Raw genomic sequence first — 26,079 nt, 5'->3', positions numbered from 1 at the left:
GCCGTCGTCATGGCGACGGTTCACGTGGACGGGCCCTGAGCCTGGACCCTCTTCCCTTCCTTCGCTTCCATCCGGCGAGAGCCGGCCGCGCGGTGGAGGGAATTAAAGTGACACAGCTATATTATGTGGAAGTAAAGCAGAGCAGCTCACGAGGGTGAGACCGTCTTTTTATAGACGAGACTCAGTCAGGCTCTGAATCTCTCCAGACTCTCACAACCCTGAAGGAGACAGAGGTTAGACAACCTCATTTAGTAAAGACAACAACCTCCGAAGCATCGGGGAGGGGTGTGACTGCAACTCCTGCTTGTTTCTGCCTGTTTCTCCTCCGTGAGACGCAGATGGACGAGCAGCTGATGCAGGAGGAGGCAGGATCCCGCACAGGCAGCGCATCCCAGCGAGGACCCGCAGGCGTCTTGAAATAGACCTCCAAAAAGGAGGAGGAGAGAGAGCAGGGGGATCAGCAGGAGGAGGAGGAGGAGGAGGAGGAGGGGGGGGTTTCAGAGAGAGAGAGAGCATCGGCACGCCAGGCTCAATACCTAGCATGGCCGTGCAGAAGAAGCAGAAGAAGCAGAGCGTCACCCCTCCATCGCAGGGACCTCTTTCCTCACGAACCGCCGGGAGCCCGAGGGTCGGGAACAGACCCCAGAGAACCGGACGTGAGTAGCTTTTCTAGTCCAGGCTCACCTTCATCGGACTGGGATTGATCAAAACAAACCAGAATCCTTCTACATCACAAATTCATGATTATCTGATCAGACTGAACTGATCAGAAAAGAGGAATCCTGGGAAACCTTCAGTAATTGCATGTGATCACATGATCAATCGTGGATTATCCAACATAGATTACATAACCAGCATCCTGATATATAAAATGCAAAAGGATATATATTATTTATATCCCCCAATAGTGCCATCCATGTGATGTTGTTCTGCCCCTGGTGCATTACTAATCTCTGCTGCGTGGCGGAGGGCATCTAACTTTTTTTCTGCTTGTTTGGGTCAAGTCCACGGGGACTTGTCAGGTGCCGTCTTTTTATACGCCTTGGGTTTATAATGGCTCTTTCATTAAGAGGCGGCCCTGGGGCCAACCGGGGTCCGTAGCGCGTAAACACAGCTCGGGACAGCTTGTTCAGGCGGCTTTGTTTCATTTCTTGCCCTAAAAAGATTTCAAACAACAAATGGGAGCTGGGGTTAAATATTATATTTGAGGATGGGGAGTGGGAAACGACGTGCAACGGATGTCGTAAAGGTATCAATAGTAACATGTGGAAGGAGTTTGACTGGAAGATGAAGACTAGGTTCTTTAAGATCCTCTGTGGTCTCTAAATTTGCAAGTAACACAGCGGCAATATACTGCTGGAGGCAATGTGGAGGGATTGGTGACCACTCACATATATTTTGGAATAATCAATGATAGAGGGTATGTATTGATTTCACTTTCCCACTGGACCACACCCCCTTACTCTCACTGAGTGGTAAAAACGGCTGCAACTATTAGGGGAAACTGTGGAAAAGACAGGATAACAGCCGATTATCGGCTTAAATTAAAGTCAGTTGGACTTGACAGTGACCCGTACAGTTACCCCAAGAACCAGTGGTCCATGGACATTAATATTTGGTACAGTTACCAAGAACCAGTGGTCCATGGACATTAATATTTGGTACAGTTACCAAGAACCAGTGGTCCATGGACATTAATATTTGGTACAGTTACCAAGAACCAGTGGTCCATGGACATTAATATTTGGTACAGTTACCAAGAACCAGTGGTCCATGGACATTAATATTTGGTACAGTTACCAAGAACCAGTGGTCCATGGACATTAATATTTGGTACAGTTACCAAGAACCAGTGGTCCATGGACATTAATATTTGGTACAGTTACCAAGAACCAGTGGTCCATGGACATTAATATTTGGTACAGTTACCAAGAACCAGTGGTCCATGGACATTAATATTTGGTACAGTTACCAAGAACCAGTGGTCCATGGACATTAATATTTGGACAGTTACCAAGAACCAGTGGTCCATGGACATTAATATTTGGTACAGTTACCAAGAACCAGTGGTCCATGGACATTAATATTTGGTACAGTTACCCCAAGAACCAGTGGTCCATGGACATTAATATTTGGTACAGTTACCAAGAACCAGTGGTCCATGGACATTAATATTTGGTACAGTTACCAAGAACCAGTGGTCCATGGACATTAATATTTGGTACAGTTACCAAGAACCAGTGGTCCATGGACATTAATATTTGGTACCGTTACCAAGAACCAGTGGTCCATGGACATTAATATTTGGTACAGTTACCAAGAACCAGTGGTCCATGGACATTAATATTTGGTACAGTTACCAAGAACCAGTGGTCCATGGACATTATTATTTGGTACAGTTACCAAGAACCAGTGGTCCATGGACATTAATATTTGGTACAGTTACCAAGAACCAGTGGTCCATGGAGATTAATATTTGGTACAGTTACCAAGAACCAGTGGTCCATGGACATTAATATTTGGTACAGTTACCAAGAACCAGTGGTCCATGGACATTAATATTTGGCCACGAATCCAGTTTCCTGATATTTATATGAACTTAATTTCTAAGCCGGGGAAATACACAAAGCAAAGCTTGAAGGCTTACAAAAGTCTTGACGCTTGGTCCGACTTCAAGGCAGGATTTGTTGTAGAAATTAAAGTGATGAGGACACTGAACTTTATGATTTGACCGTTTAACGTTAGCTACCCAAAAATCCAACATTACCTGATACAAAATGGGAACCACAAATCCACGTTCCGGTGTCTGGAATCCAGTTGTTTCTGTGAATTGCAGCGATCCATTTGTCTTTCTTAAGCTTATTTTTCAGTCTGTAAAACGATAACTCAGATTTCTTGCTAAATCTATGAGTACAGTCGATCGCACAACAGCTCTTTCCCATTTTAGATGTTTTCCACTTGCTCAAACTGAAAGTTTACGTCATGCTCATTCCTTCTATTGCCTTTTTCGAAGGGGTTAAAGAGTGAAATAGATAAAGTTATGGGAATTAATATACTATTAACCCCCAGTCAGTTTCTTTTCGATCTGACTCCTGAAGTACACAAGAGACCAAGAGCACTTGTTACATTTACTCTTGATGACTGCTGGGGCCACCTGGAGGCTTTAACTGCTCAATTACAATTAAGGTCTGATGTTTCTGAGAGGAGATGTTACCTATTGTAAGCAGGGTTGGGTAGTAACGAGTTACATTTACTCCGTTACATTTACTTGAGTAGGTTTTGGGAAATGTTGTACTTTTAGGAGTAGTTTTGAATCACTATACTTTTTACTTTTACTTGAGTAGATTTGTGAAGAAGAAACTGTTCCTCTTACTCCGCTACATTAGGCTACGTTGAGCTGTTACTTTTCTTTTATCCCTTTTATCCACGTACGCGTCAATCTCATGACATCACTGAGTGATTCTTTGGGAAAAATGTTTTTTCACCAAGTACTTTTTTACTTTTACTCAAGTAATTATTTGGATGACTACTTCTATTACTCTATTACTTCTACTGGAGTCATATTATTCTGAAGTAACAGTATTTTTACTTGAGTACAGTTTTTGGCTACTCTACCACCTCTGATTGTAAGGTTCCTCTCCAACTGAGGAGAATCCGGGGTACGTGGAATGTCTTAACTGTCCATTTATTTATTTATTATTTTTCATTTATCAGTTTTATTCAACTTTCTAGGCCCCACTGGCCCCATTTTGTTACTGTTTTTAACGCTGTCATATATCATTTGTGATGTTGTCAAGGAATTTCTGTGTTTTTCTTCAATAAAAATAAAGTCAAGATTTCAAACAGACTAAATCCTTTTCAAACAGACTAAATCCTTCACATTTCAGGGGAATATCGAGCATCAGGTGTTGTTTTTTCATCCTCTCTTGCAGAGAATGGCTCTAATGTTGAATCAAAGTCACAAACAAAGAAACCAGCCTGCCCCGTCGACAGATCTGCTCAGAGCTGCAACGCCGTCGTTCCCCGGATCCCTGCAGGTTCGTGGGAGTTTGCAACAGACTTTGTGTTTTTTTAACAATATTTTTGTACATTTTTCACTTTTACAAGTAAAGAATGGATATATAATATGATCCACAGAAATAACAAGCAAAACAGGCAAACAAACAGAACAAAAAAAAAAAAAACACCAGCTCAGATCCATATAAATAATACCTTGGGTTACAGTAAAAATGTACAGTATGACCATTCAAGAAAATCCCTGCAACATGATATTAGAGACATCAGGCTCTACATAGTTCAAATAGGGCTCCCAAACTTTATAAAATTGGTCTGTTTTTGAATGTAATATACATGTAAGATACTCTAATGGCACGAGATCAAACACCACTCTTTGCCAGTCTTTAACAGTTGGTACTTTTTCATTGATCCATTGAAATAAAATATTCTTCCTCGCTGCATAAGTAAGACTTTGTGTATTTTTAATAGGCATAACTTTAGATTTTTCTTATTGTGCAGGTAATGGACAAAATGTTGACGAGAGGCTGAAAGCGGCTCGAGAGAGACGAGATGAGCAGCAGAAGTTACGTGGTGCGTGAACTCCTGACGTCTGGTGGCACATTTGACTCCTCCAGAAATCCCAAAATCTTCTCAGCCAATGGGTTTTTGAAATGTCATGAGGTGGATTCCATCGTTGTACAATGATCTTTTTGGCTGCTGTCAATCCGACAAGCCAGACCTTCCGGGTCTTTTCAGTAAGATGTAGTTTAGAGTCATCATTCAAAAGGTGCACAAATGGGTCTACCGGAAACTGTACCTGTGTTAGGTCCAATATAACCTTTATAACTTTCCCCAAAACATTCCCAAACCATATGTATAAATGAGCCCAGTGTTCCCAGGGCACAAAATGTGCAATATGGGACAGGTGCTAATCCCATTCTATGTCTCATTGGTCTGTTTTATTTTCTAATGATGTTTGACGTGGGTCCTTACAGCCTCCCGGGAGCTGAGCCGGCTGGAGCGGGAGCAGCGCGCCAAGCGCTACTACGAGCAACAACTGCGGGATCGAAAGAAGAAGCTGCAGGAGCAGCGATTGAAGGAGGAGCGGCGGCGCGCCGCGGTGGAGGAGAAGCGCCTGCAGCGGCTGAAGGAGGAGAAGGTGGGAAAGTTCTCTCCGTGCATTATTATTTGATGATGATTTGACTTTTTATTGAGCATTTAGACATATAGACATATATTCTTCATACATTCCAGGCTCTTTTTGTCTACATACAAAAGTAGTGTTTTACAAAATGGCTATAGAAGGATATTCAAAGTTCAAGTTCAAGTTGACGTTATTAATACCCGTAGGTAGATTTGTTTTGCAGTAGATGGAAGAAGCATCTCACACACAATCTTTACAGTCATTAATTTGACACAGGACCAGTACTGGAGTTGAGGGGGGATGAGGGGGGACGGCATCCCCCCCTGAAATAAAAATGGTCCAAATCATCCCCCCCCACAAGATTTATCTTCTTATTACAAGCAAAAAAATATTGTTCCACTGGCAGATTTTTCTACTTATTTTAAGTAAAAAATCTACTTGAAACAGTTGAAAATTGTTGTTTTTTCCAGTGATGAGTCTTGTTTTAAGTGTAATGAGATTTTTGTTTACTAACATGAGACATTTTAACTAGAAATAAGACAAATATTCTTGTTAAGATTGTGAGTTTTTGCAGTGATCCATGTTACTTATCCTGTGAAGGACAGAGTCATATTGATAAGTTCAGAAAAGGGTTTTTTATTGTTGTGTTTTGATGTATTTGATGTAAGCCCAGTGGATATTTAAAGCTTACAGAAGGCTGCATTTAACTGCTGCTATGTCATTCCTACAGTATTTCTGCAGCTGTTTTGGTCACTGCTATTATTTCCATATGGATAACTTCAAATGGATAGGTCCCTTCGCGATACTGACCTCTTTTAGGCCTCATTTTGCCTTGCATGTTGTATCTGCAACATGTCGGAAAGGTCCTACAAAACATTTTTAAAGGGTATTTAGTATTTAATCTTCGTGATGTACCATACCCTTACTCCCTCCTGTTTGAGCCATGGAAACTCCCTATGGCTCAACTTAGCCACCAGGGAGAACAGATTCCTTGGAAGCACTGGTTTGCTTCGCAGCATTATTTCGCATGCCAACTAGAAGTTGAGCTGGATGTCAACAGAGGATAGAGGTCTCGTTGTCATCATCTTCTTCTTGACCTTTCCCTGGAAGGATCAGGGCTGAAGAGTCCTGACTCCTCCCCAGATAAGTGGCCCTCCCACTTCTTGACCCCTGCATCCTGGCAGGTCGGAGGTTTGACTTAATGATTCTCTAGGGTCGGATATCTTTAATGTCCCCCAGATCCCCCAGATTCCCCCTCCCATCACCAGATTAGATGGGGGCAAAAACCTGTTAAATTTTGTCTCCTACTTTAGTCAAAGACTACAGAATTTTCTTATTTCAAAACTTTCTTATTTCAACCCAAGTGGGTTATGGTCTTATTAAAGTAACACCACACAAAACTGTCCGTGCAGCAACTCTCCTGCAACGTAAAACACTAGTCCTTAGTGAACTTATATATTTATAAACAACTCATGGTTACAAAACCCTCTCCACACTGATCACATCTGGTGTGCACTCAGTTCCTTCGTGTCTAAAAGAACTGCTCAACGGGTTTGTTTCTCCTCCATACAACTCTTTCTGTGTAAAATGTCACTGACATGAAATTGGCAGTAGGCTCATGAACACACCCTTCCACTGTATTCTAAAAATACAGCGGCGCCCATTCTATGGGATGAAACCCAACCTGATGAAGCTGTCAATCATCAGTACGTGACTCCAAGACAGAAAAGATAAAGAAAGATGATTGATATGTTTCACATTCATGTCACAGTCAATCCAATCATGCACAGCTCATACTCGCAAATGGCAAGAATCACATTTCCATACAATCCGAGTCAAATACAGTATTACAAAGGTAATCTGCAATTTGAATGTTGAATTAACCCAATTGGAAAATTCTACAATGTTATGCCTCCATTCATGGCTTAGAATGATAGAAAAAACTATAGTGCTCCATTTCTATGTTTTTTCCAAGAGGAGAGCTTCACCTCACTTCACCACTGAAAACCCCCCTTTTTCCAGCAAACAAAAAAAGTCTCCCTCAGACACAGAGCCTTGCAGCCGCTCGTAAAACGCTGCACCCAATGCTGGAGCATGCTTTCACACACACTGCTCAGCCTTTCACACACACAGACACAGTCACACCCTGCTGCAGCCTGCAGCAGCCCCCACTTCTCTCCAATCTCTCATCACAGGTCCGCTTCTCTCTTGTTTTTTCTTCTAATCTTAAATTAGTTGATTTTCTAATCATTTAAGTTTCATATATTATCTCGCAAGATTTTGTCTCCATTTTTCTTAAGTTTGAGGGATGTCTCCCCATACCAGCTAAGCATATTTTAGAGATTATTTAAGCATATGTTTCAGCTTAACCACGCCTCTGCTATTTTTAGCCAGTTATTTTCTTTCTTAAGTTTCTTTCAGGCGCAAGTTTCCTTTTGTACAGTTTGGTTTTAGCCTGATCTTTTAGTGAGCAATTTAAATTTTTGCCTCTCAATTTTGGAAACCCCACATTGAACATCGACAGTTTCCTGTCATAAACACCAGACAACACAAACAGTAGACAAACATGAAACAAAACCCATTAAAAATCATTCCAATAGAAACCTCTTCTCGCTATTCTGTCGGGTCCCAGACCCCCGTGGGTGTTGGCCTTACACACTGCCCCAGGCTAGTATTTTTAAAAGTCCCCTGACTTCAAAAAGGGTCCCCGACCCGCTGCCAATCACCCTTTTTCACTAACTCCAGGCATAGTGTACACAGAATTTCACTCGTATTTTACACAAAAATACTTCAATACCCTAAGTATTATAAGTATTAAGTATATAAGTAAGAAGAGGTCTCTCACCAGTCTCCTAGTGCTTTCCCTGGCCCGGGGATCTCGTCACCCGGACTCCCGGAACAGCGCAGGACCAAATCTGGGCCCCGTCCCTGAAGTCGGAACGCTGTCGACAGCTTAGATGGCCTGTTGAACCTACGTCGTTCCAAGGTCACAGATTGAGAGATTCCCGGGTTTCGGCACCAAATGTTAGGTCCCTAAGCAACATACATAAATTAATAACTTAGGAAAGACACAGAAGGGAAGCAAAGTCGGAGCCCTGCAGAGCAACATGGCTCTCTCTGGCTCTAGACGAAATGCTTGCTTGCTCCTTCTTTGCATGACGCTTTTATTGAGAATCGGTGACAGGAATGACCATATTTGGTAAACAGACTGTCAGTGTATAGATAATGGACAATGAACAGATGTTTGGGGGTTAAAGACACACATGTGACAGTTCAGTTAAAAAGCAACTAATCTGTGGTATGCAGAAACAAACAGACATCCTTAAAAACACAAAGGGTCAAGGGATCAACTAAAAACAGGACCTCTGTTGGAGGTTTTGAACAGATGGTTCAACTGACAATGGGGTAGTTGTCGGACAGTCGACACCCCTGACGGAACACAGGAAGTGCTGCCCTGTCGTCTGCTAATCATGTGATAAGAATGTGAAAAACAGTCAGCTCCCCAAGCTGACTTGATTCTGATTCCGATTCTGGTAGTTTTCATAAGGACAAACTTGTTCAGAAGTTTAATTAATCTCACAATAAATACGATCCAGTTATTCAAAATTTTGTAAAATATGTCCCATACTCATTTGGATGATGTGACTCCTGCTGTTTCTTTGAGTTCAGGAGCGGTATGAAACCGCCGTGCGCAGGACGCTGGAGAAGAGCCAGAAGGCTCAGCAGCAGCTCGGCCGCGGGTCCAGAGGACGAAAGCCCAGCAAATACAGTAAGATAAACATTCACTCGCTTCCTTGTCTTCCTCTCTCTTTCAACGCATTCTTTCCGAGCCGCAAAACAGTTCTCAGCGTCCCAAACCTTTCTGCTTCTGCTGCCCTTGTAAACTCTGCACTGATCGATAGCTCTGCGCCGCTCGCCTCTGACAACATGGGAGAAGAACCTGGTGAGTCGCCTCCTGACCCCGACGTGCTCCTACCTGGCCAGGAGCCGGAGCGCTGCCTGCCGGTCGGGAGAAGAAGGTACCTCCCCTCCCTGATAGCAGAAAGTCCTCATCAGACACTCACCTTTCCAGGCTCTAACGCTGCTCCTCTTCCTCCCCGTCGCCACACCGCTTCACGTTTCCACCTTTTTGTTGCCGTCACCATCATTTGTGTTCTTCTTCCTCCCGATTCCTAATATTCATGGCATCAACACTGGCTCAGTTGTCCACATTTGTCGCCGTGCAGTTTCATACCACTCCATGAACACCACTACAGCCTCTCACAAACCCCTGCAGCGCCCCGGATCGGCCCGCGGGCCGTCGGCCTCCCCCGGCCGCACCGGCAGCCGGCAGAGGAGCGTCTGTCCCGCGCAGGTAAATTATCACCGTCATTCAAATTCAAATGTATTTGGAGTTTCTAAAACGCTTCTTCCTTCAACTCAGATCAAACCTGCAAGACGGGTGGACGCTGATAAGAAGAAGTCTGACGGAGATTCAAACATGGGGTCACCTGCTGGTAACGGCGGTGCGAGAGCGACATCAGGTCACCTCAGCAGAGCAGCCTCGCCCTCGCCAGAGCGGTAGGTGCAATGAAATGTGGATGTTATGTGAGCAAACTGGGACATGCATCTCCTTTGCTAGAGTTTAAAAGGGGAGGGGGGGGCTGGGAGCAGTTACGTCCAAATAACATAAGATTAAGATAGATTATGCTTTATTTCTCCCTCAATGGGGAAATTCACTTTGTGAAGCAGCAGCAGTACACTCAACACACACATGCAGGGAAGGATAAAAAAGTAAAACATATATATATACATAATATAAACAGTATATATATTGGAATGAAAAATAAAAAGTAGTGCAGTCCGGGAAAGAAAGAAAAACAGTGCAAAGAAAGCAGGTAGGATGTGTATGAGGTAGACAGATATTGCACATGTTGTTATTGTCCATTACTACTGTGAGCAGGCCTGGCCAAATGTAAAAGTCTTCCTCAAATTTACGTCCACCAGACTTCACATCAAAGCTGTTAACATGAACCACTTCCAAAAAGAGACACTAGAAATCCTGTTTCTCTGCTGTCTCCTCTCTCCAACAAGCCCTTAATGTCTCAGCTCACTGACTGTGTCAAATTAACATAAATTAAAGTTTTCTACTTGGTTTGTGCTGCATCTTATTGTACGAAAAGTGTGTAATATATAAAGTTTGATTTGATTTTGTAGTCGAAAGTTGTTGTTGGCCTCTCAGCATCCCAGTTGTGTACACGCCCTGTAGAGGAGAGGGGTGGAGTCAACTTGAGAGGCTGGCTACGCCCCCTATAATTGAGAGAGAGAGTCCTTGATCCTGTAGATGTTCTTCAAGTGGTAGAAAACAACTTTGTAATTGATTTAATGTGTCTCTGAAGGTTCAGGTCTGAGTCCATGACCACATGCAGATTGCAGGCCTTATCAGTGGTTTCTAACTGTAACACCTGAAGCTTTGTGCTGACTCTTAGGCCACGTTTCCACATAGCCGGGTATTTACAAAAACTGATATTTCCCCCATAATTTTTATGGACAGGATTTCTAGGCGCAGCCAGGGGCCGGAGGGGATCCGGTTTGGGAACCTCAGGATTTCATCTCTGCTTTTTGCAGATGATGTTGTCCTGTTGGCTTCATCAGACCGGGACCTCCAGCATGTGCTGGGGCGGTTTGCGGCCGAGTGCGACGCGGCAGGGATGAGAAACAGCACCTCCAAGACCGAGGCCATGGTTCTCGACCGGAAAAGGGTGGCGTGCCTTCTCCGGGTGGGTGGAGAAGTCCTGCCTCAGGTGGAGGAGTTCAAGTATCTCGGGATCTTGTTCACGAGTGAGGGAACAATGGAGCGTGAGATTGACAGGCGGATCGGTGCAGTAATGCGGTCGATGTACTGGACCGTCGTGGTAAAGAGGGAGCTGAGTCGAAAGGCGAAGCTCTCGATTTACCGGTCAATCTACGCCCCTACCCTCACCTATGGTCATGAACTTTGGGTAGTGACCGAAAGGACAAGATCGCGGATACAAGCGGCCGAGATGAGTTTCCTCCGCAGGGTGGCTGGACGCTCCCTTAGAGATAGGGTGAGGAGTTCAGTCACCCGGGAGGAGCTCGGAGTCGAGCCGCTACTCCTCCACATTGAGAGGAGTCAGCTGAGGTGGCTTGGGCATCTGTACCGGATGCCTCCTGGACGCCTCTCTAGGGAGGTGTTCCAGGCATGTCCCACCGGGAGGAGACCCCGGGGAAGACCCAGGACACGCTGGAGAGACTATGTCTCTCGGCTGGCCTGGGAACGCCTCGGACTCCCCCCGGAAGAGCTGGAGGAGGTGTCTGGGGTGAGGGAAGTCTGGGCATCCCTGCTGAGGCTGCTGCCCCCGCGACCCGGTAACGGATAAGCGGGAGAAGATGAGTGAGTGAGTGAGTGAGATATTTCCCCCTCTACGTTTTGAAAAATATCATCATTTGCACGAACCCGCATAAATATCTGTTAAGGTGCTATGAGCATCCAAACCTACAGGGGGCAGTGTAACGAGAAGATAAAGTCATGCTAGCCAATCAGAATCCTGGAAAAAAACATCAACAAATGACACAAGTAACTTCCAGTTACTTCCAAGATGAACGAGAGTCTTTCGTTTGGAGTGACAGAGAAGTGGAGTTACTTTTAAGTGTGACGTTAGAATATAAAACAGGTAAAATACAAGAAAATATTGACGGTGGCCAAACAAATTGTAAACACAGGTGTCACTCATGACGCTGCAAAAACTCAAAATCTTACCAGGAATATTTGTCTTATTTCTAGTTAAAATGTTTCCTTTTTGGTCAAAAAATCTCATTATACTTAAAACAAGAGTCATCACCAGATAAATAACTTAATATTACAATATATAACAAATATAATAACAAATATTCTTGTTAAGATTTTGAGTTTTTGCAGTGTGGTGACGTTTCTGTCGCATAATGTGACGTTCCACTTTGTCCGGAGCTTTCAGAAATGATGGTTTTTGGAGACTTCGAGCTTCGTTTTCGTGTAAACGAACGGCCAAAATGCATGAAAACGCCACTGTTTTTGCTACGTGGACACGGGGCCTTAAAGTCTCTTCTTTTGGTCCAAAAACAAGTTTCAGTTTTGCTTTTGTTCAACTGAAGAACATTATGTCACATCCACTCGTTCACTGAATCTACTCAACGTCCCCTGGTGGCATTGTAATGTAAAGTTGTGTGTCATCTGCATAGGTATGGTAACTTATCTTGTTTATTACAATCTAAGTTAGTGGAAGCATGTAGTTGTTAAATAGGAGGGGCCCCAAGATGGAACCTTGGGGAACGCCACATCCAATGAGAAGTTACCTATTGACACAAAGTAGTACCGTATTGCCCCGAATATAAGACGACCCTGATTATAAGACGACCCACTCTTTTTCAACACTCAAGTTTAAAAAAAGACTTTTTGAACACCAAATTAAATTTTTATACAGAAAATAATTACAGTACATCTGAAACAAATGATTATAACAATATATTCGAGAGAAAAAGCATGTTATTTTGCCTCATTCAAATCATTATCTTGAAGTTTGCATCATAACTTCTCCTCAGCTGCCGGTTTACCTGCCGATCTTCCACCCACTTTTCTCCAAATTGTCACTACGTTTCTCCTTTTTCTGTTATCTCTTCTCTTATTTTCTTCTCTTTTCTTTCTTACCGCTATATTTATTTTTCTTCTTCGTGACAGGGGTTCGCTTTGGCCTGGGGAGTTAAGTTCAGCATTCGCTTTAAAGATATCTGGCGCCATCTAGCGTTGTGAATGAGTATAACGTCTAGACTCCGAATGTAAGACGACCCACACTTTTTCAGTCTTATTTCAATGCGAAAAACACCGTCTTATATTCGGGCCAATACGGTACCTGCCCTATAATTGGCCACTATGAACAGAGATGTGAAGACCTGGTCAGAAAGCTGAGCTTATCTATCTGCTCTAAATAAGCCCTCTCAGATCGATCGGCAGACATCCGACCCCGCTGCAGGTCGAACTCCCGTCCGTCCCCGAGGAGGATGGAGCCATTTCAGCCTCCGTCCGCTCCGCTGGCAACGTGAGACCTGCCGGGAAACCAGATAAAGTTCAGCTGCGGAAGCTGAAAAAGGAAAATCCACCAGAGACTCCCAGTACGAACCCGCCCGCCGGCCAGAGAGAGGCGCAAACTCCGACAGCAGCAGATGGACGTAAGAGAGAAACATGCTCAGAATAAACGTGCATCAACTAAGTTCACCAGAGTTTGAGCTTTTCTTTACTTCAAATGCCCCATTCAGCCCCCCGGGCTCCTGAGGTCGCGCCACGGCCCTCGGCGGGCACTTCGGACCCGGAGGAGGCCTCGCGTCTCCTGGCTGAGAAGAGGAGGGAGGCCCGACTGCAGCGGGAGAAGGAGGAGCAGGAGCGCCTGCAGCGAGAGGAGGCCGAGAGGTAAGAAGCACGACCTCCCAGAACCGGGAACTCTGCATCAGCGGCAGGTCGTTAATCAATCAATGCTCCAGGCGGAGCCGCGAGGAGCTGGAGCGCCGGAGGGCCGAGGAGCGAGCTCGCCAGGAGGCGGAGGCCCGACGCCTCGTCCAGGAGAAGAGGAGGAGGGAGGAGGAGGAGCAGAAGCGAGCTGAAGAAGAGCGAGCTCAGGCGAAGAGGGAGGCCGCGCTTCTGCAGAAACAGGTAGCAAAAGCTAGATCGAAAAAGTATGTTTTTCCATGTAAGAGCTCTTTATTTACCTGTGTTCGTGCAGAGAGAGGAGGAATCGGCTCGAGAGAGACAACGAGCAGAGCAAGTTCAGCAAGAACGAGAGGGAGCTGCTCAGAAAGAGGAGGCAGAGCGTCAAGCGAGGAAAAAGGTTGGTTGTGACTCTGAAGGGGATCTACGCCAGCTCTGCTCATGAACTACAGTTACAGTCTAGCTCTACAATAAACATTAAATTTAAATTCAGGTCAGTCTAAATCATTCAAAGGTTTGTTTTAACCTCAATTCAGAGGGTTTCGGCGTTCCTGCAGGCTTCTGGAAGTTTTGTTCACGGTCTGTGGGGCATCAACGCTGAATGTCTGGCAACAACTACTCTCTGGCGTATTTTGGTCCTAAACCATTCAGTGATTTACCAACTACAAGAAGTACTTTAGAAGTATATTCTCTGAGGTACAGGAAGCCAGTGTAAAGATCTCAGAACTGGAGTGATGTGGTCCACTTCCTTAGGTCTTGTGAGAACCCGGGCAGCAGCGTTCTGGATCACCTGTCTGATTGATTTTTAGGCAGACCTATGAAATATTAATATATATTCACTTTGACTGAAGATAAACGCGTGGATGAGCTTTTCAAGGTCCTGCTGAGACTTTAGTCCTCTGATCCTGAAGATATTCTTCAGGTGATAGCAGACAACTTTGTAATGGATTTAATGTGTCTCTGAAGGTTCAGGTCTGAGTCCATGACTGCACCAAGATTTCAGGCCTCATCAGTGGTTTCTAACTGTAACACCTTAAGCTGTGTGCTGTCTTCAGGTCAAGGAAGGAGGAAGGGAAGAAGGAAGGAAGGAAGGAAGGGAGGGAGGAAGGGAGGGAGGGAGGAAGGGAGGGAGGAAGGAAGGAAGGAAGGAAGGAAGGAAGGAAGGAAGGAAGGAAGGAAGGAAGGAAGGAAGGAAGGAAGGAAGGAAGGAAGGAAGGAAGGAAGGAAGGAAGGAAGGAAGGAAGGAAGGAAGGAAGGAAGAGAAAAAGAATGAAGGAAGGAAAGGAGAAAACAAGGAAAGAATGTACGAGGGGAGAAAAGAAGGAAGGGAGAAGGAAGGAGAATTAGGTCATTTTGACCCAAAGACAGTACCAGGGTTAAGCTGTGTGCTTACTCTTAAACGCTCTTCTTTTGGTCCAAAAACAAGTTTCAGTTTTGTTTTTGTTCAACTGAAAAACATTATGTCACATCCACTCGTTGATTTGTACTCTGCATCTGCTCAATGTCACCTTTACATTGGGGGGGTGTGACATTTACTAGGCTTATTTTACAACCGATAAACTTTTAGAATAAAATAGTTCAGAGGATGCATTCTCCACCAACACCAATGCTGGGGTTTCTCATGTTAGAGAAGATTAATCATTCTTCATGATAAGGCATGTACTCACACTGTTAACCACACCTGCAATCGTGTTTGCTTTGAAAAAGTGCACAGGCAATTCTGATTGCTTCCTTTTGCACGTGACCATTCTCAGACCTGTGGAGCTCAAAACAAAGTGACACTGTTATGTTAGGTCTGATTTTCCTATGTAGGCCGTTACCCCAGACATGTACGTGCTCTCAATCACAGAAAAAAATGATTTATTTGTAAAGTTAAAAGTTTATTTGTAAAGTTGTGTGTCATCTGCATAGGTATGGTAACTTATCTTGTTTATTATAATCTGAAGCCCCGTTTACACGTAGCAAAAACGGAGGCGTTTTCATGCGTTTTGGCCGTTCGTTTACACGAAAACGAAGCTCAAAGTCACCAAAAACGATCATTTCTGAAAACTCCGACCAAAGAGGAGATTTGCAAAAACTCCGTTTTCACGTTTGGGTCTAAACAGAGGAAAACAGACATTTAGGCTTCAGAACGTCACATTATGAGACAGAAACGTCACCAGCGTCATTTGTGCGACCTGTGTTTACAATTTGTTTGGCCACCGTCAATATTTTCTTGTATTTTACCTGTTTTATATTCTAAAGTCACACTTAAAAGTAACTCCACTTCTCTGTCACTCCAAACCAAAGACTCTCGTTCATCTTGGAAGTAACTGGCAGTCAAGGCTGATTTATGGTTCCGCGTTACACCAACGCAGAGCCTACGGCGTAGGGAACGCGGCGACGCACACCGTACGTACAGCAGGCTACGCCGTCGATTTAACGCGGAACCATATTATTCAGGCTTCACACGTGTCATTTGTTGATGTTTTTTTCCAGGATTCTGATTGGCTAGCATGACTTTATCTTCTCGTTACACTGCCCCCTGCAGGTTTGGCTGTTCATAGCACCTTAACAGCGTATTTATGCGGGTTCGTTAAACGAGGGTATTTTTCAAAACGTAGAGGGGGAAATATCCGTTTTTGTAAATACTATGTGTAAACGTGGCCTGAGTTAGAAAAAGCATGTAGTTGTTAAATAGGAGGGGCCCCAAGATGGAACCTTGGGGAACACCACATGCAATGTTAAGTTACCTATTGGCACAAATCAGTCCCTTTCCTTTTAAGTAAGACTCACACAAAATAGTCCCACATGACTCCAGTGCAATGGGGGAGTTAGGTGATCCATTCCCGTATCAGTATTATTCTATAAACAGGTCGGATTTGTGAATCTAAATGTCAAACTCAGAATCAGTTTTACTACGGAAAGTTCAGTTAGAATAACATATTATAAGGACCATTTGAGGAAATAAAAGGTTGTGAAGTGGTGAGTAGAATGACAAGATAAACGAACAAATCTTATAATTTTATAAGCTCACAAATTTGCCAGAAATTTCTTTCAATAAATCTGGAAATTTGCAACAAAATTTGCAAGAATTCTGAATTTATTTATTGAAAAAGTGTTTCAGATCTACCTACAGGACTGTATCAGAAAATTAGAATATTGTGATAAAGTCCTTTATTTTCTGTAATGCAAAAATGTCATACATTCTGGATTCATTACAAATCAACTGAAATATTGCAAGCCTTTTATTAGTTTAATATTGCTGATCATGGTTTACAGCTTAAGAAAACTCAAATATCCTATCTCAAAAAATTAGAATATTCTGGTAATCTTAATCTAAAACTGTAAACCATAATCAGTAATATTAAAATAATAAAAGGCTTGCAATATTTCAGTTGATTTGTGATGAATCCAGAATGTATGACTTTTTTTTAAAATTGCATTACAGAAAATAAAGTTTAATAATAAACTTTATCACAATATTCTAATTTTTGTGAGATGGTCCTGTACATTTGAATTTATTTGATAAAAATTAATGCAGGTTGTTTTTGGTTTATTTATTATTCTACCCAAATACTCCATTAAGTAGGCTAAAGTTGCCGCTTGGGGATGCCTCGCTGCTCCAGAGGCTTTCTGTATCTACGCAGTCTGCAGTTTAGCAAGAAACAACTGACCTGTGCAACTGTCCTTCTGGAAATTGCGACATTTCTTTAGACACTGAGGGGTTTTCTTCTTTTTTTTCCCCAGCGACTGGAGGAGATCATGCGGAGAACCAGGAGGACAGATTCTCCAGATAAAGTGAGATTTATTGCTTGCTTCAAACCCTCAGGACTCTTGTGATGCACATCCAGCATCAGCTAACACAAAAAAAGAAAACAAAGTAGGGAAAAAAACTGTTTTCTCAAATGATTCGTTTATTTTTTAAATTGCAGAAATCAGCACCAACGAGGACCTTCCCAAAGGAAAACACCGAGCCTGCACTCAACGGGAGGATAGAAGACACTGAAAAGCTGCCGGTGGGGGCTAAAGCCACCCAGCTGGGGCTGAACAATGAGGAGGACGTGGTACCTGTCGTGGCCTTCAAGGAACGCAGGTCCCTCAGAGCGCTCTCTGGTCTGGAGGAAATCCAGACTCACCAGCGAGCAGGTGAGCAACACCAACCACATCAGACCAAGCAGCCTGGAAACCCCCGAGAACCAGGACCTTAACGATGCTGCATCTGGAATGCAGGCACTTTTACACTATGACAGGGGTCGGCAACCCAAAATGTTGAAAGAGCCATATTAGACCAAAAACACAAAAAACTAATATGTCTGGAGCCACAAAAATGAAGTCTTGTATAAGCCTTAGAATGAAGGCAACACATGCTGCATGTTTCTATATTAGTTAGAACTGGGGGAAGATAATTTTTTCCATTATGCGCTTCGAGAGAAAAGTCGAAATGTCGAGAAAAAAGTTGAAATGGAGACTTCTGGCGGGATAGGATGGAGTAGACACGCGTTGGGTGTAGCTCCCTAAACTTGTATTCACTTTCCATTTCAAACCCCATAGCCTTGTTTTTTTCTTTTGCCAAGTGGATACAATTATCACCTCGAACACCTTGGTGCTGAATTATGGCCTCTAAACATCCTAAATCGGGCAAGAAAGAACATGCTACAAAAAACGACCCCGCACTAGGGATGTTAATAATTAATCGATTTTCGATTAATTGCCGTTATGAAATTACCCGATTAAAATTAACGATTACAGTTAATCTATTTTTTTTTTTTTTTTTTTTTTTTTTTCGTTTAATTTCACCAGCTGGTATTACGCCCGGACCACATTTAATGCGACACAACACGCTGCCGCCGCGGCGCGCACAGAAGAAAGAGACGGCGGATATGTTTGGTTTTAGTAATATCATGCTCAGGCAATGAGTCTGCAATGGCCCAGACGGGAGACACATGTAGCTCAGTGCTTAACTTTTATTTTTAATCCACTCTATATTCTTCTGGTTGTTCTCCGATATTTACCCCCTAAAGCCTGAATTATGGTTCCGCCTTAAATCGACGCAGAGCCGCAGCCGTAGCCTACGGCGTAGGCTCTGTGTTGTTGTAACGCGGAACCATAAATCAGCTTCACCCGGTACATACATGGGTTTCTCTAAACATCTGTCCCCGCTACAGTTTTAACTAAAAGAAAATGTGCTCCAATACAGCAGGTCTCATAATTTTATTTTGAACACTGCAGAAACTCTAACTTAAACATAACTAGAACTTAAAATTTGCTTGACACAAATGACACTATTATGGCTGCTGCTACTACTACTAGCCTTGAAGTGCACTTTATATTATATTCCTTGTGGTACAAAAATGTCTTTTTGTTACTTTTGTATCAAATAAATATTTGATTAAGGAATACATTAAAATGTCCTTTGTATTTTATATAAGCAAAAAAAATTATGTTTGTATCTCAGATGGGGGAAAAACGCCGCTTATCAACTAATCGATGATCGATCGATAAGGTTATCAACTATCAATTAATGAAATAATCGATAATTTGCATCCCTACCCCGCACTGGAAAGCAGCAGCGAGCTTAACATGGCGTCCATAGCGTCCCTGCTGGAGGAACACCGAAGGGCGCTCTCCGCGGACTTCAAGGCTTCCATCTCCACACTCGAAACCAAACTGGACCGCATTCAAGCTACGGTTTCTGACCACACTCAGTCGATTGCCTCACTTGAAGTAAATGCGAACGATCAAGATGGGCGCATACACAGCCTGGAATCGACGTGTACAAAGCTATTGGAGAGCAACATCAAGCTTCAGGCCAAGCTCACGGACCTCGAGTCCCGCAGCCGCCGCAATAATATCCGGATAATTGGCTTACCTGAGTCAATCGAAGGTCCTCGACCCTCCACCTTTTTCTCTGAGCTTCTGTCTGAGGTCTTTGGCGAGGGCTTTTTCGGATCTCCCCCGGAGTGTGACAGAGCGCACCGTACACTCTCCGCCAAGCCGCGTCCGGACCAGAGACCCAGAGCCGTGATCATCAGACTCCACAGGTTCCAACAGAAGGATCAGATGTTCCGCGAAGCAAGAGCTAAGAGAGGGAAGCTCCAGTACCGCGGGACCCCCATTGCAATTTACGAGGATTACCCTCCTGAAATACTGGAGCAACGCAGAGAATACCAAGCGGTGATGTCTGAACTGTATCAACTCGGATTTAAGCCGCCGCTGCTTTTCCCCGCGAGGCTCAACATCACCCTGAATGATGGATCCAGAAAGAGGCTTTCCTCTGTGTCTGAGGCCAAGGACTTCATATCAGCCAACCGCCCGGGTTCCAACGCATCCTCCTCCGGCTGACCGTCGCGGGAGCCTGGTAACCTGCGGTATTTGTTTACTTTTTGACGTTATTAACGCGATGGTCCCTGTTGCCAGTAGGGGGAGTGCTAGCTCCACGCATAACCTCGATTCGGATGTTCTGTAATAGACTGTGCCTCTTCCCTGCTGAGACCTTTATTTCCACTTTATTTTCTCATTTTTGACACCTATAGGGATTCATTCTATTTGATTTACCACGTAATGTTGCTTTTTCATTGCACCAAGTGTTATTTATTTGTATTTTTCTCTCTTTTTCTTTTTCAATGGTTTTGTTCGACATGGATATTTCTGCATAAAAGTTTAGAATTATCATTTTAATTACCATTACTTATCCACTGGGTCTTTTTGATATACTTGTTCTGGGTTCCACTGTTTAGATAGGGAATAAGACCCCAGAAGAATAGTGTCAGTGTAATTACAAGTGTTAGTGTAATTACTGAGATTTGAGCTATAGAGCTTGATTTTGTGGTGTTTTTCGGGTTTAGCCTCAGGTATGGTCACATGGGGGGTTTTTTTGTGTTTTTTTTCCTTTCTCCCCTTTTTTCCCTCTCTTTTGTCAATCCCACTTACCCTTCTTTCTTACTCCCTCATCAGCTTCGTCTCATCACTCTCTCTTCACTTACTCCCTCTTCTGCTATACAGTGGTTTCTCAGGCCATCTCCTCCTCAAAATATCTTTTAAATGGTTGCTATGACATCGTCAGGTAGAAGAATTCGTTTGATCTCCTGGAATACTAAGGGCTTGAACAATGCGGCTAAAATTGGTAAAGTGATGACACGGCTACAACATCTTAATGGCGACATAATTTTCTTACAGGAAACTCATCTTAAATCATCTGAGTTCCTTCGTATTAAAAGGGCATGGATGGGCCATTTCTTCCACTCACAATTCCTCCATAAAGCGAGAGGAGTGGCACTTATTATCCACAGAAACGTTAAATTTGAATTGACAAACTCGTTATTAGATCCCAACGGTCGTTATGTTATAGTTTCAGGCATTTTAGAGAACATGCCAGTAATTTTAGCTTCGATCTATGCTCCCAACTGGGACGATGAACAGTTTTTTGTGAACTTTTTCACTAAAATCCCCAGTGCTGACAACCGTCGTATTATTATGGCAGGAGATTGGAACTTGGTTCAGAACGTGGGTCTCGACAGATCATCACCCACACAAACTACTCTCTCTAAATCAGCCAATGTAGTTTTGCATTACGCATTACAATTAGGCCTCTCAGACCCCTGGAGATTTACTAACCCACAAAGTAAAGCTTTTTCTTTCTTCTCACACAGACACCACACTTTCTCACGAATTGACTTTTTTCTACTGGACAACAATTTGCTACATCTAACCAACTCATGCGAATACCATCCTATAGCTGTCTCAGACCATGCTCATACATCCGTCGACATCATTTTTTCTTGTGCTCCATCCTCCCCTCCACTCTGGAGATTCAGTTCTGGTCTACATTCAGATAGTGCATTTAGAGACTTTATCTCCATGCAGATTTCCTCTTACATTGAAATAAATGACACCTCGGACGTTGGTAGCGGTACTCTATGGGAGGCACTTAAGGCCACTGTACGTGGGCAGGTCATTGCGTACGTTTCACATAAGAGGCGAGCAGAAAAGGCTAGGCTAACAGATATTCTCAACGAACTTTGCACACTTGATGAAGCATACTCCCTTCCCCCCCCCCCTCTCTATAAAAAACGCCTCTTATTACTTTCATAGCACGACCTTCTTATGACAGGCATCGTTGAGAGACATCTGAGACAATGCAGGCAACGCTTCTTTGAACAAGGTGACAAAGCTGGGAGGCTCCTAGCTCAACAAGCTCGCGCAGCCAATGCGTCCAGGCTAATCCCACAAATCAGATCGCCCAATGGCCAACTCACATCCAATCCTGCTGAAATTAATAGTTCTTTTTTGGAATTCTACACCAAACTCTATACTTCGGAATGTCCCTCAATCTTCACAATGACTCCCAACCCTCTTGACTTTTTAACGTACCCCAAAATTGACAAGGCCACCGCTAGTGAATTAAGCAGCCCAGTCTCTACCCTTGAGATACAAGAGGCAATTAAATCTATGCAAAATGGAAAATCCCCTGGACCCGATGGCTACACTGTTGAATTTTTCAAGGCGTACTCTTCTCATTTAGCCCCGATTTTAGCCAGGATGTACAATGACTCCTTTCAGAAAGGTCAATTACCAGAAACTCTGTCCATGGCATCTATATCCCTGCTCCTCAAGAAAGACAAAGACCCCACTTCCTGCAGCAGTTATAGACCGATTTCGTTGCTGAATGTGGACTGCAAAATACTGGCCAAAATACTGGCCCTTCGCCTTCAACGCGTATTGTCAGATATAATCTCGCCGGACCAAACAGGCTTTATGGTGGGGAGACACTCTTTTTTCAATACTAGGAGATTACTTAATATCATTTTCTCACCCTCCTCTATCACCCCTGAAATTGTAGTGACACTTGATGCTGAGAAGGCATTCGATAGGGTGGAGTGGGGCTACCTATTTTTCATTTTAGAAAAATTCGGCTTTGATTCCCAATTTATTTCCTGGATTAAATTACTTTATGCCTCTCCAACTGCCTCTGTACACACTAATGGAATTCGTTCTCCGCCTTTCTCTCTCCAGCGTGGGACGCACCAGGGCTGTCCTCTTTCGCCGCTCCTGTTCAATATAGCCATTGAACCCCTCGCTATCTGGCTCAGAACCCATGACAGGTTTGAGGGTATTAATCGCCACGGCATGATTCATAAGCTGTCTCTCTACGCTGACGACCTGCTGCTCATGATCTCCAACCCCATATCCTCTCTTCCCGCGATATTATCAATTTTAGATAGGTTTGGCCGCATATCAGGCTACAAACTAAACATCCATAAGAGCGAAGTATTTTTTTTAAATGACCTGGCAAAGGCACTTCCCCAATCCATATTCCCCTTTAAAATGGCCACGGAGGGGTTCAAGTACTTAGGGGTGTTTGTTACTAGCTCTTTTAAAGAACTGTTTCCAAAAAATGTCTTGCCATTACTTGACAAACTTAGAGCTGACGTGTCTAGGTGGGCCTCTCTCCCTCTCTCTCTTGCGTCGCGTCAACCTTGTCAAAATGATCATCCTACCTAAATTTCTTTATCTTTTTCAACACATCCCTGTGTGTATCAATAAATCCTTTTTCACTGATCTTGATCAGCAGTTAAATGTGTTCATCTGGAACAAAAAACCTGCACGCATTAAAAGATTGTGTCTCCAACTCCCTAAATCAGAAGGAGGCCTTGCGCTCCCCAATTTTCGTAATTATTTTTTTGCCTCCAACATTAACAAGTTGCTATATTGGGCCAAATGTAAACCTTCAGAATCTTATCCCCCCTGGGTACATATTGAGTTGTCAACCTCTGCATCCCTACACTTTATTATATGCTCTCAGCTTCCTGTTGTGGCCCATAAAATTTCCAGCAATCCAATTGTTACTAACACCATTAAGATCTGGCTGCAATTCAGAAAACAACATGGACTACATAGAGCCTCGATTCACGCGTCAATTTTAAACAATCACTTATTCTCCCCATCGTTTACGGACCCCACCTTCCGCGTCTGGTCGAATAATGGTCTCACTACCTTAGATGACCTTTATGAGGATGGGATTTTCTCTTCCTTTAGGTCCCTGTCAGACAAATTTAAGTTACCCAACAGCCATCTTTTTCGCTTTTTCCAAATCAGGCACTTTATTCAAAAGCTGTTTCCTCATTTTCCTAATCGTCCTCCTGAATCAGAAATGGATAAGCTTCTCTCATTTGACCGTAACCAAAAACGCCCTATTTCTATTCTTTATAATCAGATTGGTTCCCTGAATCCAGATCCCTTGATACCTCTCAAGGAGCTCTGGGAGCGTGATCTAGATGACAACATTTCTGATAGCCAGTGGATCGATATTCTCAATTTAGTCCACTCATCATCTATTTGTGCCAGACACAGATCACTGCAATGTAAGGTGCTCCATAGAGCTCACTTTACCAATGCTAGGCTTGCTAAAATTTTTCCAGATCGAAACGATGCTTGCAACAGATGCAGTCAATCACCTGCTGACCATCTCCACATGTTTTGGTCCTGCTCAAGGCTGAATAAATTCTGGTCTGACATATTTGGCACAATTGATCAGGCCTTCAACACAAAACTACAACCTAACCCCTTGACTGCATTATTTGGTCTTCCCCCAGCTGATAATATGGGGGGGGGAGTGGGTAAAAGCTCACTATAAAAATGGAAAATATAATGTAAACAGGATTCGATGTGAAGATGGAGCACACCTCTTCTTTCTGTTTATTTTTCCTTTCTCAAGAGATTCCGATATATTGTGCTCCTTTTTTCTTTTCTTTTCTTTCTCTTTTTGTTATTCACCGTTATTATTATTTAATTGTTTTCTCTGATCAGCAAGCACCTGTACTGTATATAGTAATGTTCTACTCGCTTTGTTGCTCTTGTTATTGTTTTTATCATTGTCCTTTTTACAATAAACAAATTTATAAAAAAAAAAAAGTTGAAATGTTGAGAAAAAAGTCGAAATGTTGAGAAAAAAGTCGAAATGTTGAGAAAAAAGTTGAAATGTTGAGAAAAGTCAAAATCTCGAGAAAAAAAGTCGAAATGTCGAGAAAAAAGTTGAAGTACAATCTCGAGAAAAAAGTCGAAATGTTGAGAAAAAAGTCGAAATGTCAAGATTGAAAAAGGAATGGAAAAAGGAAGAAAAAAGGAGAAAAAAAGAAGAAAAAAAAGGAAAAAAAAGAAGAAAAAAAGGAAAAAAAAGGTCAAACATTTTTGAAAAAGCTCCAGGAGCCAGTAGGGCAGCGCTAAAGAGCCGCATGCGGCTCTAGAGCCGTGGGTTGCCGACCCCTGCACTAGTACCTACTTAGCCCAACTCGACTCGACTCGCCTTGCCCTCGTTTCTTTACAACACCCAGATCAGAAGTAGGAGGTTGGATTGAAGCTGCTGTGACATATTTGATTGTGTATCTAAAGGAAGAAGACAACGACACTAAAGATGTAGAACCTGGAGGAGATGATAGATATGCTGCTGGGTCTGTGGCTTGTGTTTGATATCAAGTTAAAAAATGAGAGTGAGAGAAGCTTCAAGTGGAAACGCTTTTTAATTTTTTTAGTTTTTCTCGGCGCTGCTGAAAAGTCAGCTGGAGCCGTGAGCAGCTATGAAGAGACAGAGCTCCTGGTAGATCTGGTCGTTCCTTATCTCCCGTCTAGATCTTTTTAATTCTCTCCTCAGCACCAGGTTTATGAACATCTGCACCTCAGAGTTGGATCATGAAACAGACTTTTGCTGCCATTGCTGTTGAATAAAATGAACAAGGCAGGAGTCTCTATCTCTGATTTCCTCCTCCTGACTCAGACGTCTGACTCCAACCCCCCGACCAATCAGTGGCCTGTAGTGTGATGACGTCAGATACAGCCGACTCAGCCGCTTAGAACCTCCGCAGAATAGTTACAGAAAAAGTATCTACTCGGCACGTTAGACCCCTAGTGGGAAAGTGCAAAACCGAGGTGGGGCGAGTCGAGTCGGGCTGAGTAGGTACTAGTATAAAAGCATCATAAGTATTGAAAATGTGTCTTAATGTCTTTCCATCTCTGTGTTTTGTTGTGCAGAAGTCATCTGAGCACCTGCAGAGAGCGGTAAGCCTTTCAGCGTTGAAGCCAACCCCCCCGGGAAACACGGGGGATACTGCAGCACATTTTGGCCGTTTGGCCACCCTTCAGCACCTTGAAAGAGCATGTACAATTCCAGCCCCGCCCTCAGCGAGGACGTCGACATCCGGTCACTTTCCTGCATGTGACTAGTGGCACAAAGCAAGTTACGCAGTAGTCTCCTCAGTGCAGCAGGGTTTAGCTCTCATAGCGACTATAGGCGCTGTAGATGTAGTTGGCAAATGCGATTAATCGATTGTCAAAAGTGTTGTCTCTTCTACCAAATCTGAAAAAATTGGGGTTATATGGAAAATTAAAATAAAAAAAAACTGTGATTCTTACATTTACTTTTATTTGACAATTTGAACCCACAAGCTTTCTCATAAAATTCATTTAATTCGTCATCAAACATTCAATTTTGCTTTCAACACATTTCAGA

The 26,079-nt window shown here is 43.3% G+C and overlaps 1 protein-coding gene across 2 annotated transcripts; it reads left to right on the top strand.

Annotated features, from left to right (window-relative positions):
• Positions 1-137: 137 nt before the first annotated feature.
• Positions 138-26,079, top strand: LOC133462349 (ensconsin-like). Of its 2 annotated transcripts, none has more exons than XM_061743559.1 (15): positions 138-656; positions 3,933-4,037; positions 4,516-4,587; positions 4,992-5,155; positions 8,810-8,909; positions 9,043-9,159; positions 9,367-9,494; positions 9,564-9,700; positions 13,107-13,342; positions 13,430-13,580; positions 13,652-13,820; positions 13,891-13,995; positions 17,325-17,375; positions 17,510-17,723; positions 25,602-26,079. In XM_061743559.1, exons 1-15 carry the CDS (start codon positions 542-544, stop codon positions 25,610-25,612), a joined length of 1,875 nt encoding a protein of 624 aa, XP_061599543.1. In that variant the 5' UTR covers positions 138-541; the 3' UTR covers positions 25,613-26,079. The 2 variants fall into 2 exon arrangements, with proteins under 2 accessions (XP_061599543.1, XP_061599542.1); XM_061743558.1 differs by having other exon boundaries at positions 9,343-9,494.

The sequence above is a fragment of the Cololabis saira genome, chromosome 16 (assembly GCF_033807715.1).
Source record: "Cololabis saira isolate AMF1-May2022 chromosome 16, fColSai1.1, whole genome shotgun sequence".
Taxonomy (NCBI): domain Eukaryota; kingdom Metazoa; phylum Chordata; class Actinopteri; order Beloniformes; family Belonidae; genus Cololabis; species Cololabis saira.
This window is presented reverse-complemented; position numbering and strand designations above follow the sequence as displayed.